Genomic DNA, 14,785 nt, shown 5'->3' with positions numbered 1-14,785 from the left:
ATATATATTGAAGGTGACTCGATGGCACATAACCACACCGACAAGAAACTTAGAATAAAATCCAAACCCCTTGCTTTAGCTTCCCCTGGGGTCTATTATGACACAGTCCCAATCAATATGGCCAACCTTGGACACATTCGCCTAGACTTACTCTCTATATTCCAGCCATACTAGCTTTCATTTCCCTGATCTCTGCAAGCTCTTCCCATCTGGGCCTTTACATAGGTCTGCCCCCTTGTTCCTGAAGACTTATTGCTCCCCTCAAAACCAATATCCTTTCTGCCTGGATAGATCCTTCATGTTTTGGCTGAAATGTTTACTCTTTGGGGAAGTCTTTACTTACCCAGATGGAGTTTGGTTCCTCTGATATTCTTAAAGCATTCTTTTTTTTTTTAACTTCACAGTACCAACAGTATCTTGGAATATGTGCTTACTTAGCTATTGTTTGATGCCTTTGCTAAAATGTCTGCTCCATCAGAGCAGGAACCATATGTGCATATTGGCAGCATCTAAAATCATTCCAGGCATGTGAAAGGTACTTGGTTTTTTTTTATTATGTGCTATGAAGTCAACCAAATCATAGCTGACCCTCCAGTGGGTTTCCAGAGGTTGTAAAATGCATGTGGGGAGATTACCCATCTTTCTCTTGCAGAGCAGTTAGCGGATTCAAACCACCTGCTCTTAGGTTAGCTGAGCAACTCCTTGCCACTAAATCATGTGGATATAGATTTTAAAAATGTATACATGAATGGGTGAATAAATTCATTTAATCTTCCAAAAGCTAAAAGAGACTATGGAGCAAAGAAATAAGGCAAAGAAGTCCATAAGAGAGAAATGCAAAATTTTCCAGTCCTTGTAATGGCTAATGTTGTTGTTGAACGCCATTGAGTCGAGCATGACTCATAGTGACCCTATGAACAAAAGGCCTGAAGCCTTTCTATAACTATTGTCATTTATCAAAGTTCATAGAGTTTCCAAAGGCATGGTGTTTAGGAAGTGTATGCCATTCCTGCTTCCAAAATTCTCTTTTAAGAAAGAAAATCCTTCACCGAAGAAGACATTCAGATGGCTAACAAGCACATGAAGAAATGTTCAAAATCCCTAGCTCTAAGAGAGATGCAAATCAAAACAACTATGAAATATCATCTCACCCCAGTCATAATAGCAAAATTCAAAACAGCAAACAACAAATGCTGGTGAGGTTGTGGAGAAACTGGAACCCTTTATTCACTGTTGGTGGGAGCGTAAAATGGTGCAACCACTGTGGAAGGCAGTACGGCGCTTTCTCAAAAAGTTGCAAATAGAGATACCATTTGACCCAGCATTTCCACTACTAGGAATATACCCCAAAGAGACCATAACTGACATCCAAGCAGATAAATGCACACCCATGTTTACTGCGGCTTTATTCACAATAGCAAGGAGTTGTAAGTAACCTAAGTGCCCATCAACAATCGAATGGATAGAGAAGCTGTGGTATAGTCACACAATGGAATACTATGCTGCATTAAAAACAAGAAACTCATGCAATATTATTCAAAATGGGTGACCTTGGAGGACATTATGTTGAGTGAAGTATCTCAGTCACAAAAGGACAAATACTGCATGGTGCCACTGTTGTAAAACAGGACTGACTTCGGGGTTGGGGAGAGACTGAGAAAGATGGGTTCAATAATGTATACTGCATTGAAACAGATGAGGGAGAAAACTGTTTAAAAGGGATATGTGATTAGGTATTTTTGTCATGACAGAAGTCTAGAGCAAAGGCTACATGGTAGAGTGGACCTGGAGGAGGGTTTGTAAAACAATGAAAGAATTTTACTTTTCCAAGAGGATAGTGTACTGGGGGAGGGTTGGGAGAGGAGAAAAGTGCAACAATGAATGAATGGAAATCCAAAGTCTCTGGAAATTTTTACTGAAATTAATAATAAATTTAAATAAAACAAAAAAATAAGGAAAACCATGGGAAGTAGCTTAAAACAAAACAATAACAAGACCACTATAGTTGTTAATTGTGTGGCCAAGGGCAGTCAAGTAGGATGATTTTTAGATGAGTATAAATTACTGTATCACATTTCATTGTTCTTGAACCTGTTTCATTATAAAGATGATACAGCATCGCATAAACAAACACTCAAATCAAAATGCCCTGGATATCTTTCCTTCCAAGGGCAAGTTGTGCACATTCTGAGTAGACAGCCTTTGTAATTATGGCCAATAGGGGAGTTCTTCAGGTCCTCCTCAGTTTCAGCAAGCAAGGTTGTGTCATCTGCATAATGCAAATTGTTGATGCTTCTTTCTCCAATCCTGATGCCACATTTCCCCTCATAGAGCCCAGCCTCACAGATAATCTGTTCCACATACAGATTGAAAAGATAGGGAGATAAAACACATCCTTGGTGCACACCCTTCCCAATTTTGAACCATTCAGTGTTTTCTCGCTCTGTTCTGATAACTGCCTCTTGGTTAAGTATAGGTTGTGCATAAGCAAAATCAAGTGTTCTGGGATTCTCATTCTTCTTAGAGTCAGCCACAGTTTGTTGTGATCTATACAGCTTGCTGCAGAGGGTCAAGGACTGCAGCCTTCAATATGGATTGAAACTCAATATCAAGAAAACAAAAAGATTCTCAACACTGGGCCGATTGGCAGCATCATGATAGATGGTGAAGAAATTGAGGTTGTTAACACCTTCAGTTTGCTTGGCTCTACAATCAACACTCTTGTTACCAATAGCCAGGAAATTAAAAGGTGACTTGCATTGGGAAAGTCTGCTGTCTCCAAAGTACTGAAGAGCAACTATGTCAGTCTGGAGACTAAGGTGCGCCTGATCCAGGCCATGGTCTTTGCAATTACTTACTATGCATCAGAAAGCTGGACAATGACTAGGGATGAAAGAAAATGGATGCCTTTGAGCTGTGTTGCTGGAGAAGAGTATTGAATATACCATGGACTGCTAGAGGAACAAACAGGTTCATACTGGGGAGGGTGAAGCCAGGCTGCTCTTGGATGTAAGGATCTGAAGCTTAGTCTGACATTCTTTGGACATGTTGCAAGGCGGGGATCAGTCCTTTGAGAGGGACGTCACACTTGCAAGGGTGGAGGGACAGTGCAGGAGAGGAAGACCCTCAATGAGACGGATTGATTCAGTGACAGAGGTAATGGGGGTAGGTGTGTCAGAAACAGTGCGATTGGCACAGCATAGAGCAGGGTTTAGGGCTGTTGTACATAGGGTCGCTATGAGTCGTAAGCGACTTGACGGGCACTTAACAACAACAACAACAGGGGAGCTCTGGTGGCCTAGTGTCAAGAAGCTGCATTACAATCCCTAAAGGAAGCGGTTTGAAACCACCAGCTGCTCCTCTGGAAAAAGATGGGTAATCTTCTCCCGTGTGCTTAGCTGCCTCTGAAAATTGCTGGACCTTCTGCTATGGATCAGTTCCAATTCGATGGTACACAACAACAACATTTAGGAAAAGGAGACATTTTTCATTGATTCATGGTATTCTCTAGAGAAGAAGAGTATTAGCTACTGCTTAGGTTTACCCCAGAGTATACACTGTAGGCTGTAATCTTAAATTCTTAAAGTATAACCTTTAAAAGATGCTATGGTCCTTTAAGCAGGAGAATGATGGGCAATCCCCTTCTGTGAGGTTATGAAAACCTGCTGGAGGGTCAGCTCTGGGTCAGTTCTGACTTGATGGTTGTTTGTTTGTTGTTGTTAAGTGCCATCGAGTCGTAGGCGACTCATAGCGACCCTATGAACGAAAGTCTTGGACACCTGTATAACTTTTGTCCTTTCTTCAGATTTATAGGGTTTCCAGAGGCAAGCTATTACGGAAGTTGATGCCACTCCTGCTTCCAACATCACGGTGTACTCCTCCTTAATATGGTTATTTTAGAAAATTACAAAGTAGGACTCTCTCCTGATACTATATTATGGATTAAATTCACTGACTTTCTCTCAGTTAATCACCCTCAACATTTAACCCCCACAGACAAAGAGGCAAGATGATAATTAATGTTTTAAGATCTCTGTAATAGCTTAGTGTTCTGACATAGCCATGTTTTCCAAACTCTGTTGTTATAGATGCCTATAATTTATTGTACAAATTTTTTTGAGACTTTCTTTCCTTAATATTTCACAAATAAATATCTTTTGTTGTTGTTGTTGACTGCTGTCGAGTTGAGCATAACTCATAACAACCCTATGAACAAAAGACCTGAAGCCTTTCTATAACTATCTTCGTTTCTTGACATTCATTGAGTTTCCAGAGGCATATTATTTAGGAAGTGGATGCCACTTTTTAGTTGTTAAATATTTTTTTCAAAATATACACCAAGATAATTAATTTCCACAGTTTTAAAATTATATAAGGGAACTCTAGTGGTAAGCAGTTACACTGCCATTCCAAAACCTTGCAGTTCAAATCCACCAGCTTCTCTACAGAACAAAAATGGGCAATCTCCTCCCATACGATTTAGAGCCTTTAAAAACCAATTGAAGGGTGAGCTATGAGTCAGTTCCAACTCAGTACACAACCATAAGGGCCATGATACGAGATCAAGTCCACAAGCTTTATCATATATTCATAGATAATTCTGAAATCAAATACAATGTAGTACAAAAGAGGCAGGGGACATTGGCACAATTCACACAAATAGATATGTTCAATTTCAAAGAGAGGAAATGAGAGAGAACAGGATTTGTAAATGTGCCACACTTTTCTTTTTACTCTTTTTAAATATTCAGGACTTCAAGACTAAATATAAATACAAAAGGCATTGTTAATAATTATTAGTGCATATAAGGGAAATTCTTTTTAACCTGACTAGATCTAAGCATTGAAAGCAGGACCAGGACTGAGGAAGCTAAATAATGCAACATTGTGTGTTTGAGAGTATTTCATATTCAAGTGGTTAATGTGATGCATCACATTATTTATAATCTTTTGTTAACCTGTATATTCCTGAACAATAGAGATCAAACACAAAACAGTTATTTCATTTTATCAAATCAATGAAAAGGCAATTAAATAAACTTTTCAGGGGATAATAATGTCCAATTGTTGTGCAACTGATTGCATCATAGTGTAATTGATTATCTTTAGTTCTTCAGGCTATTGAAATTAGTGAACCAACCACTTCACGGTCATATTTCAGTTATTTAATTGACCATGCAGTAATCGGTTAACCGGTAAATATTCTATTCCACTACCATTATAAAATATAATAGCTCATTAGTATGAGAAAACAACATTTCTTAACAGCATAATAGAAAGGACTATAAATTATTAGAGTATAACTTGGATTGAATTTAGGCTCTGTATAAAATGTCAGAATAATAAAGACAATGTAGGTTTTTTATTTTCCTGTATTTTTATTTCAACTTTTTTACCAGTGTCATTGACAATTTCACTTTTTATTAATTTTGTTTCAGAAAAAATTAACAAAATCCAATTCCCTTTTCATAGGTGCAGTGACTTCGAGAGTCTCAGACTCTGAAATATAAACAGCTCTAGCACTGCTGCATTCAACAGGTTGGGGGAGGGGTAACAACAGCTTCCTAAGGGAAAAAAAGAACAAATAAGAATCTAGAATCAGCTTCTTAAAGTCAAATCAAGAATATATTGATTTTATTAAGACACTAGAATATATTCTATACCATCAGAATATCTGCTGTACATGTACATAGGGTTATCGGAGGCCTGCTATTTCAGAAATGGATAGCCAATCCTTCCTAGTCTGTCTTAATCTGAATGGTTCAGATTTAGAGAAGTATCAGACAGACCAGCATTTTACAGAAAAGTGAAAGATACATCTCTTATTGTGGAGTTAACCATTAGTATCAGTGCTGTCCCTGCCTTTGGCACACGTGTCTTTACCCACTTATTTCTCTGCTCTACCATCCACCAGGATACCCTTCCACTTCTACCCACTCCCTTCAACATCTATCTCCCATTGTCCAGCCCTTGATGTGATAGCTTATATCTGAAGCTTCCTTGGCTTCTGTGATTCCAAACATGTAACAACAACAGCAATCAGAATAATGCTAGAAACCCCAAATCCACCATTTAGACATATAAATATTGCATCAAAAATAGGCCTAAATAACACCAATTGTGTACTAGCTTTCTGGTCTTTAAAATTCAAGCATGTGTGGGTGTTTTTTTAAAATTGACCTAATTTTGTATTGCATAAACATAGTCTTATGCTATGTTTTTAGGCAAAGAAAAAGAAGTTGGTTGGATAGCCATACTTACGTGTAGATGGAAAACACAGCTGACTGATAACTGAAAGCTGGAATGTTTCTTTAATAGTTCTGCTAACACAATTAATCTTAGCCTCTACCATGGGTGTAGTTATTGAAATTTAGGCCTGGAATGATTTCATATAGAGCAGATCAATAAGTGTGACCCTCTCTATATGCTTTTGATTCTTTCCACTATACATTGAAAAAAATAAAAATCTCTGTGATAGGTTGCTGGATTTATTTTCTGCTTTTATGGCTCACTTTCTGGAGAGTTCTCAGCTACAGATGCGTTCCTGAGGATGAGATATCCATAACTCTGACATAGTGACATGAATCTGAATTATGCATGGGGTCAGCACATGCTGATAGTTGAAGAAAATTAAATGCATGCAACACTTGTTACCTTGCATTCTTGGGAGAGAAAGCCTGAATATCACTTTTAAAAGTGGATTTAATTGGTCCTTTAGAAGGTATGAGATCCAAACAAGTACAGGGATAGAACATTTTTAGGAGTATGTATGAGTATGTGAACAGACTACTAGTATTAGAGAACAAAATTCTTGAAAATAAACAATGGAATACTATGCTGCATTAAAAAACAAGGAACTCATGCAATATTATTCAAAATGGTTGACTCTGGAGAACATTATGCTGAGTGAAATATCCCAGTCACAAAAGGACAAATATTACATGATGCCACTGTTGTAGAATGGGACTGTCCTTGGGGTTGGGGAGAGACTGAGTAAGATGGGTTCAATCATGTATACTGCACTGAAACAGAGGAGGGAGAGAACCGTCTAAAAGAGAGATGTAACTGGGTATTTCTGTCATCACAGGAGACTAGAGCGAGGGCTGCATGGTGGAGGGGACCTGGGGGAGTGTTTGTAAAACAATGAAAGAATATTTTCTTTTACTTTTCCATAATTTTTGGACTCATGTACTTATAACTTGTTAGTCAAATTTGTGTCTTCTAGGTTGCAACACCCCCATGATACATCTTGAAGGATATGTACATGTACAGCCAAGCACAATCAATAAGAGTGCATCTGAATTCCAAAATCAATCTCCATAATAGTCTATGTGTTTCCTACTGCCAAAGGGGCCCTTTAGAGTAGTGAGAGAAGATCTTCACCCTGAAACCCACAGCGTCCCTTTTCAGCAGGAAGTAGCTAAGAGAATACGCCGTCCCCTTTTCCTTATGACTCAGGGTGAAGTCTCTCTCAGGGAGGAGTGATAGGGAATGGCAAAGGATACACTGACAAAGAAGATTAATCAGAACTGGCTTTGACAAGCACTGTGGCATTTGGACAAGAACAAACTGGGAGAAGGGTAGAGAGAATAGTGCAACAATGAATGAGTGGAAGCCCAAAATCTCTGTAAATGTTTATGAAAATTAATAAAATATAATTATAGAAAAAAAAGAAAATAAATTTTCTTTATTCACTTGTCAAGACTTAAGTTCAAGAGACTAGTTCATTAAAATTATTTATTACAAATCTCTGGCACCTAAAAGAGAATTTTTTTCCTATTACCTTTGTTACAGTCCTGATATTTGGAATAAGAGAAACTGTTCCTTACACTTAAAATAATGAAATAGCAAGTATTCTTAATGTAGTCTGTGACATTTAGCATCTCAAAAGAAGTGAACACACACACACACACACACACACACACACAGGTTCAGTCCATCTTTTAAAAGCTATTTACAGCACAGATTGTGCTAGGAGTTAGATTTGCTTTATTCCTTATTCTACAAATGATAATATAGTCCCTTTAAAATGAAAGCAAAGCCTAAAAGCACTAAAAGACAACTACAAATCACCTGAAGAAAGAGTTCCAATGATAATGTGCACTTCTCTGTCCAGAGAGAAATAAATTCAAAAGAGACAGTTAGTAGCCATTGGAATGATCCATCTATCCCTGCATTTCTGTATAAGTCCTTAGAAGTATAGCTTTACATACTAAAATTCCGAACAATAGGAACTGTGCAATCTTTTAAGCTCTTAGGAGATAAGAAGTATTTTTGTCTAGTGAGTTTATCTGATAGATAAACTGAGATTTCTACTTAGAAAAAATAAAATTCTACAGTTACTTTTAAAAAACAACCCAAACCCTCAAATCCACTGCTGTCATCAGTTTCAATTCAGGGAGTTACAGACTCAGATATCCAAAGCTGTAAATCTAAAAAGAGATTGTAAAAAAAAAAATTTTTAAAAAGGAGACTGTCTCCTCTTCATGGAGTGGCTGTTGACCTCTTCGTAGTAGGTTGATTCTTAATCTACTGACATCTAGCACTCTTTTTTACAAATAGTTTGCATATATAATTCATTAGGGGATATCTTGGTGCTACCCAAGTGTCCAGCAGAATAGTTTGTTGAATGAACAAGGGCATGTGTAAGCCAGAGAGACTACACCAATGACCATATTGGTTTGCAGACAGTATTTCTACATATGTATCTGTTGTAAAGAAATCCATATATAGTAGAATAAACAAGCAGAAAAATGGTAACTTCTTAGTCATAACTAAACACCTAGAGGGCCTCAGGGAACATCAAGTTTAACTGACATAACACAGTCTACGTATCTCTGACACACTCCTTTGCTGATTTGGAACCTTGCTCTGTTCTGAGGACTGCTTCCTGGTCCAAGTATAGGTTTTGCATAAGCATAATCAATTGTTCTGGGATTCTCATTCTTCTCAGAGTTATCCGCAGTTTATTGTGATCCACACAAATACCATTGCATAGTCAATGAAACACAGATGGACATTTCTCTGGTACTCTGCTTTCTGCTAAGATCCATCTGATTTTGGCAATAATGTCTCTAGTGCCATGGCTTCCAAATCCAACTTGTATTTCTGGTAGTTCTCTGTCAATGTACTGTTCCAGTCTTTTCTGTACAATCTTCAATAGTATTTTGCTAGGATATGATATTAGTGACATTATTTGATCATTTTCACACTCTATTGGGTCATCTTTTGGGGGGGATGGTAATAAATATGGATCTCTTCTAGTCAGTTGGCCAGGTAGCTGTTCTCCAGATTTCATGGCACAACCTGGCAAGCATGTCCAGGACAGCATCTGTTTGTTGAAATATGTCAATTGGTATTCCATCAATTCCTGGGGCATTATTTTTTGTCAAGTCCTTTAAAGCAGCCTGCACTTCCTCTTCATCACTATTGCCCTTTGATCATATGTTGTTTCTTAAAATTCTTCTGTCAGCCAATTTCTTTTTGGTACAGTCACTCCGTATACTGTAGACTAAATTGTAAGAAAGCAAGAAGGTTGGTGGTTCCAACGCATCAGCTGCTCCAAGGGAGAAATATGGGCAGTCTCCTTTCATAAAAATTTACTTCAGACATTAAAAGGAGAGTAGCTATGACTTGAAATAAACTTGGTGATAGTCGATTGGAATGGATCAGATCTTTTGAGATTTCTGGTAGCCTAGAGAGGCAAGGATTTGTGCTGCAAAGCCGAAGGCATATGATTTTAATCCACCAGATGCTCTTCATGAGGAAGATGGGCAATCACCTCCTATTTGATTTATAGCCTCCAAAAACCTGCTGAGAGATCAGTTATGAGTCAGTTCTGATTTGATTGCTGTCGTTGTGTGCCGTAGAGTCACCTGAGACCCGTAGCTACCCTATGTACAGCAGCTCTGAATTCTGCTCTGTCCTGAGCCAGTCTCATTAATTCTGACATACCAACCTCCATTGCCCCAGTCACTGTATCAATCCATCTCATCTGGGGTCTTCCTCCCCTGTGTTGTACCTCCACCCTTCCAACCATGATGTCCTTCTCCAAGGATCGATCACCTCCTGGCCACATGCCCAAAGTATGTGAGATGGAGCTTCAAAATCCTAGCCTCCAAGGAGAAACTTGGTTTCAACCTCTCCAAGACAGACTACGTGTTTTCTTGACAGTCCATGGTGTGTTCAAGACTCCTCTTATGCAAAACCTATACTTAGACCAGTACAGATCAGGGCAACACAGCATGGTTTAAAATCAGGAAAGGAGGTCGCCAAGATGTCGTTCCCCAAGTACAAGCCATCGCGCCTGGCCACTCTACCTGCTACCCTCGACCCTGCCGAATACGACATCTCTCCAGAGACCCGGCGGGCTCAAACCGAGCGGCTGGCCATTAGATCCCAGCTTAAACGGGAGTATCTGCTTCAGCTCAATGACCCCAACCGGAAGACGATCATTGAAGATCCTGCCTTGACTTGTTGGACATATGCAAGATCAGCAAATGTGTATCCCAATTTCAGGCCCACTCCCAAGCTCTCCCTCATAGGAGCTGTGTTTGGCCTTGGGCCCCTCTTCTTCTGGTATTATGTTTTCAAAAACGAGAGAGAGAAAAGAAAAACATATCCAGGAAGGAAAATGGGAACAACCATTTAACTTCTCATATTAAGTGTGACAGAGATGACTGTGTATTATTGCTTAAATAAATCTTCTATTAATCATTAAAAAAAATCAGGGAAGGAGTGGTTCAAGGATGCATCCTGTCTCCATACCTTTTCAATCTATATGCAGAACAGATCATTCTGGAAGCTGGGCTTTATGAGGAGGAATGTGGCATCAGGATTGGAGGTAGACTCATCAACAATCTATGTTATGCAGATGATACAACCTTGCTTGCTGAAACTGAAGATGACCCAAGTGCTTGCTGTAGAAGGTCAAGGACTGTGGTCTTCAATAGGAATTGAAGTTCAACACCAAGAATACAAAGATTCATACCACTGGGCCCATTGGCAGCACCATGATAGATAGAGAAGGGATTGAGGTTGTTAACAATTACAACTTGCTCAGCTCTGCAATCAACACTCTTGGCACCAACAGTCAGGAAATCAAAAGAACAAATGCTTTGAGAAAATATGCTGTCAGGGACCTCCCCAGAGTGCTGGAAAGCAACAGTGTCAGTCTAGAAACCAGTGTGCGCCTAATCATAAGGACATGGTCTGACTTGATAGTGCATAACAATTGTAAGAGTTTATAAACACTTAAACCCAATCCCTCTATCTTTGTTGCTATGTGCCATGAATCTGATTGTGACTCATATCAACCTTCAATAGCAGAGTAGAAATGTTCCATACAGTTTTCTAAACTATAATCTTCATGGGAGCAGATGGCCAGGTATTCTTTCCCGAGGAGCAGCTAGTAGGTTCAAACTGCCAACCTTTTGGTTCACAGACAACACTTAAACCACTGACCCAAACTAAAGGTAGTAGGTATGCATATTGAGAAAATATTCCAAAATAAACATATTTCTAGAACAGCATGGCTGCAAAAGCTGCTAAAGTGTTCAGAAAAAAAAATGGTAAAATCGTTCTATCTTATATTTAATGATAAAAATTCAACCTTCTATTTACTATCTTAATTAACAAAGTTTTCATAAGAGATAATATTTCTCTGGAAAGAGTATTTAATATATAAGAAGAGCTTAAACCAAATGTCATAGTACAGGCAGTGTTTTATGTGGGAAAGTAGCTCTTTGTGAGTCTTTCATTTAGTGGGTTCTGATAGACATCTGAAATGACAGCATAGCTAGAGCAGCAGCCTTAAGATTGATGGAGACAGTGGGAACTGCTAGGGAAACGGAAATTAACTCCATGGTGTGTAGATATGTGTATGCTTTTAACAAGTGTGCAAGTATTCTAAAAGATTGACTGTTCATTTAACTAACTTCCCTTCTTCGCTGGAAGAATTAAATGCATGTATACTAGGCAATGAGAAAAATACAATACTTCTTGAAGTGAATGGTAGGAATAGTGAAGGTAATTTTTATAACAGGAAATAATTTTTTTTGGTATGTGAGAATTCATTTTTAAAATCATGGAAGTAATTAGAAAATATTTTATAAATATATTCATTGGGAGATCATTTTAGATTAAATGCATCTACTGGAGAATTTAAAATCAGCTATGTAAACTCAACAAAGGGATCTTTTGTATAAAGATTTACTTTTTGTTCCCTTGAAGCCCTGTGAATAACAAAAGAGAGTTACAGTTTCTGATAACAGAAGGACGGCATGGTGCTAGCAGTTGTCTGTTCTTTCATTCAGTTTGAAATGCTCAAGAATTACAGAGAATGCACCACTACATACAGTCCACCACTGTATGTTCACAGCTATACATTCAAGCTGAAAGGGAACAAAGCAATTTTATCTAACACATATCAGGCCATATCAATTCTCTCTCCATAGTTTATTTTGAAAGATAGGAATTCTTTATCTATGTTTCATGATAAACAATTTTTATCAGAATTTTAGTCCATATATTATAAGAACGTAATTTGAGCCTGTGTATTAACAAGACCATACTTGGAGGGGGGAGAAAAAAGTAACTGAATCATCTGTATTATCTTCACAACTAGAGAGTCTAGTAGTAAATTAGCTGTTAGAAATTTCATCTGAAGCAGTTGATGAGCAGAGCTTTTGTTGATGTTTGAGATGAACATAATACAATTTCTTGATTGTTGTTACGTGCTAGCAAGTTGACTCCAATTCACAGTGACGACAGGGCATAACCCTAACTGATTCTTCTCCATCCTCACAGTCTCTATTGTGGTTTAGACTACTCTTGCAACACAGCATTAATTTATCTCATCGAAGGCCTTCTTCTCTTTTGCTAGCTTTACCAAGCCTCACAATATGCCATGAATTTAAAGATGTTGCTTCTAATATTCACAAAATTTAAAAATAATGCATTTCTACCATAAAAGTACATGTACATGCTTTTCTCATATCTGTTCTGAGAACTAGGGATTATTATCCCACGTTATACATGGAGAAACTAAGGTACAGAAGAAACATTTAGTTAACTTCCCAAGAACAACCATCTGTGATTTAACTGAGGTGACTCCAAAGCTATATAAAAATACTTTGGTTACTTTGGTAATTTTTATTTGCCTTTTGCCATTATTCCTGGCACATAAACTATGTATGAATGTCCAGGATTATTTTTTATTTTGGGTTTGTTGTTGGTTTGGGTTTTTTATTATGCTTTGATGACAACAAACCACTCCAAACAACTTGCTGTAAAATAGAAAAATAATCTAGGTATTTCCACACATATACCGAAGCTTATATAATGTAGATCAGACATCAGAATGATTATTTGATTTTTTCCCTTTTCTTCTGTGTTTTGCAACATCATATAAAGAAATAGATATTGGGGAGAGAAAAAATGAATTATGTTTATATTTTTAATATTGACTAAAGACTCATTAATATTATTTTACACTATTCTAATCCCAAGTGTTACTTACTTATTAGCAGTACGAAGATCAAGAAGCATTTCCTGGATATCTAATTTAATGTCAGAAGGGTTTGTATCTGGTAGTTTAATTTTAATCTGAAAGAGAAAATGAGAATAAAAATGATGTCTTGGAGAACAAGAGTTAATTTGAAAACTGTATGAACATATGGGAGGTGCTCTGGCAGAGCTGTGGTTAAGACATTCAACTTCTAACTAAAAGGTCGATAGTTTTAGTCCATCAGTTGTTCCATGGAAGAAATACCAATCTACTTCCATAAAGATTTACAGCTATGGGCTGTCCAACAAGGTTGCGATGAGTCAGAATTGACCCAGTGGCAGTGGATTAAGTTTGGGGGTTTTATGAATGATTGGAAAAGGCAACCAAGATATACTAAGTGCCAATTAAAGAGTATGAATTTTTAAAATTTTATTAATTTTAATGAACATTTACAGAGATTTTGGATTTCCATTCATTCATTAATGCACTTTTCTCCCTGCCCACCCTTCACCCCAATTCACTCCTCTCTTAGAAAAGTAAAGGAAAAATTCCTTCATTGGTATACAATCCCCCCCAACTCCCCGCCCCCCGCCCCGAGTATACTACACTATGCAACCTTCATTCTGGACTCTTGTGATAATACCCTATCATATGTCACTTTTTTATCAACTTTTGAGTCTTAAATTTTTAATAAATATCTTGCTGTACAGAGAGGTAACTCATGGTTGCTGTGATGCTGAACACTGTGACACTGATGTGTCAAATGCAATAATGGTGACCCATGGTGGATAGTGTTTGGTGGAGCTCCCCGATTAAAACAAGCTTGGAAGCAGGAGTGGCATCCACTTCTGAAACAGCTTGCCTCTGGAAATCCTATGAACTGTCATTAACAGTTATTGTTAGGTGTGGTGTTCACAGGGTCACTTGCTCCTTCCTGCATCATCACCACAATCTCTGCCACACTCAAGCCCATTGTTGCAATCGCTGTGTCAATCTGTCTTGTTGAAGATCTTCCTCTCTTGAGAGATCTTTGGTGGTGTCATCTGTAAGAGCAGAACTGCTAACCCAAAGGTGACACCACTCTGGTTGTTTGAATCCACCAGCGACTGTGGGGAGGCGTCACGTCTGTCAGAGTAGAATATTGGTCCATAAAGTTTTCAAAAGCAGGGTTTTTTTGAACATAAAATAACAGGCCTTTCTTCTGATGTGCCTCTTGGTCAGATATCACTTTTAAACAGTTCTGTTCCTCATCTGCTTCAATGCAGTATACATAATTTA

At 38.0% G+C, this 14,785-nt stretch overlaps 1 protein-coding gene and 1 pseudogene across 1 annotated transcript in view; one reads left to right on the top strand and one right to left on the bottom strand.

Moving 5' to 3' along the window:
• Positions 1–5,434: 5,434 nt before the first annotated feature.
• LOC102857146 (protein PIH1D3-like) overlaps positions 5,435–14,785 on the bottom strand; it is a 77,482-nt gene continuing 68,131 nt past the window's right edge. Inside the window, 2 exon segments of the mRNA XM_006889945.1 lie at positions 5,435–5,564; positions 13,520–13,605. Coding sequence (XP_006890007.1) covers positions 5,435–5,564; positions 13,520–13,605 — 216 coding nt within the window.
• LOC102859713 lies at positions 10,277–10,664 on the top strand (annotated as a pseudogene).

The sequence above is a fragment of the Elephantulus edwardii genome, unplaced genomic scaffold (assembly GCF_000299155.1).
Source record: "Elephantulus edwardii isolate Elephantulus edwardi_28Jun2011 unplaced genomic scaffold, EleEdw1.0 scaffold00083, whole genome shotgun sequence".
NCBI classification, from domain to species: domain Eukaryota; kingdom Metazoa; phylum Chordata; class Mammalia; order Macroscelidea; family Macroscelididae; genus Elephantulus; species Elephantulus edwardii.
The sequence above is the reverse complement of the archived record's forward strand: the minus strand, read 5'-3'. Positions and strand labels throughout refer to the sequence as shown.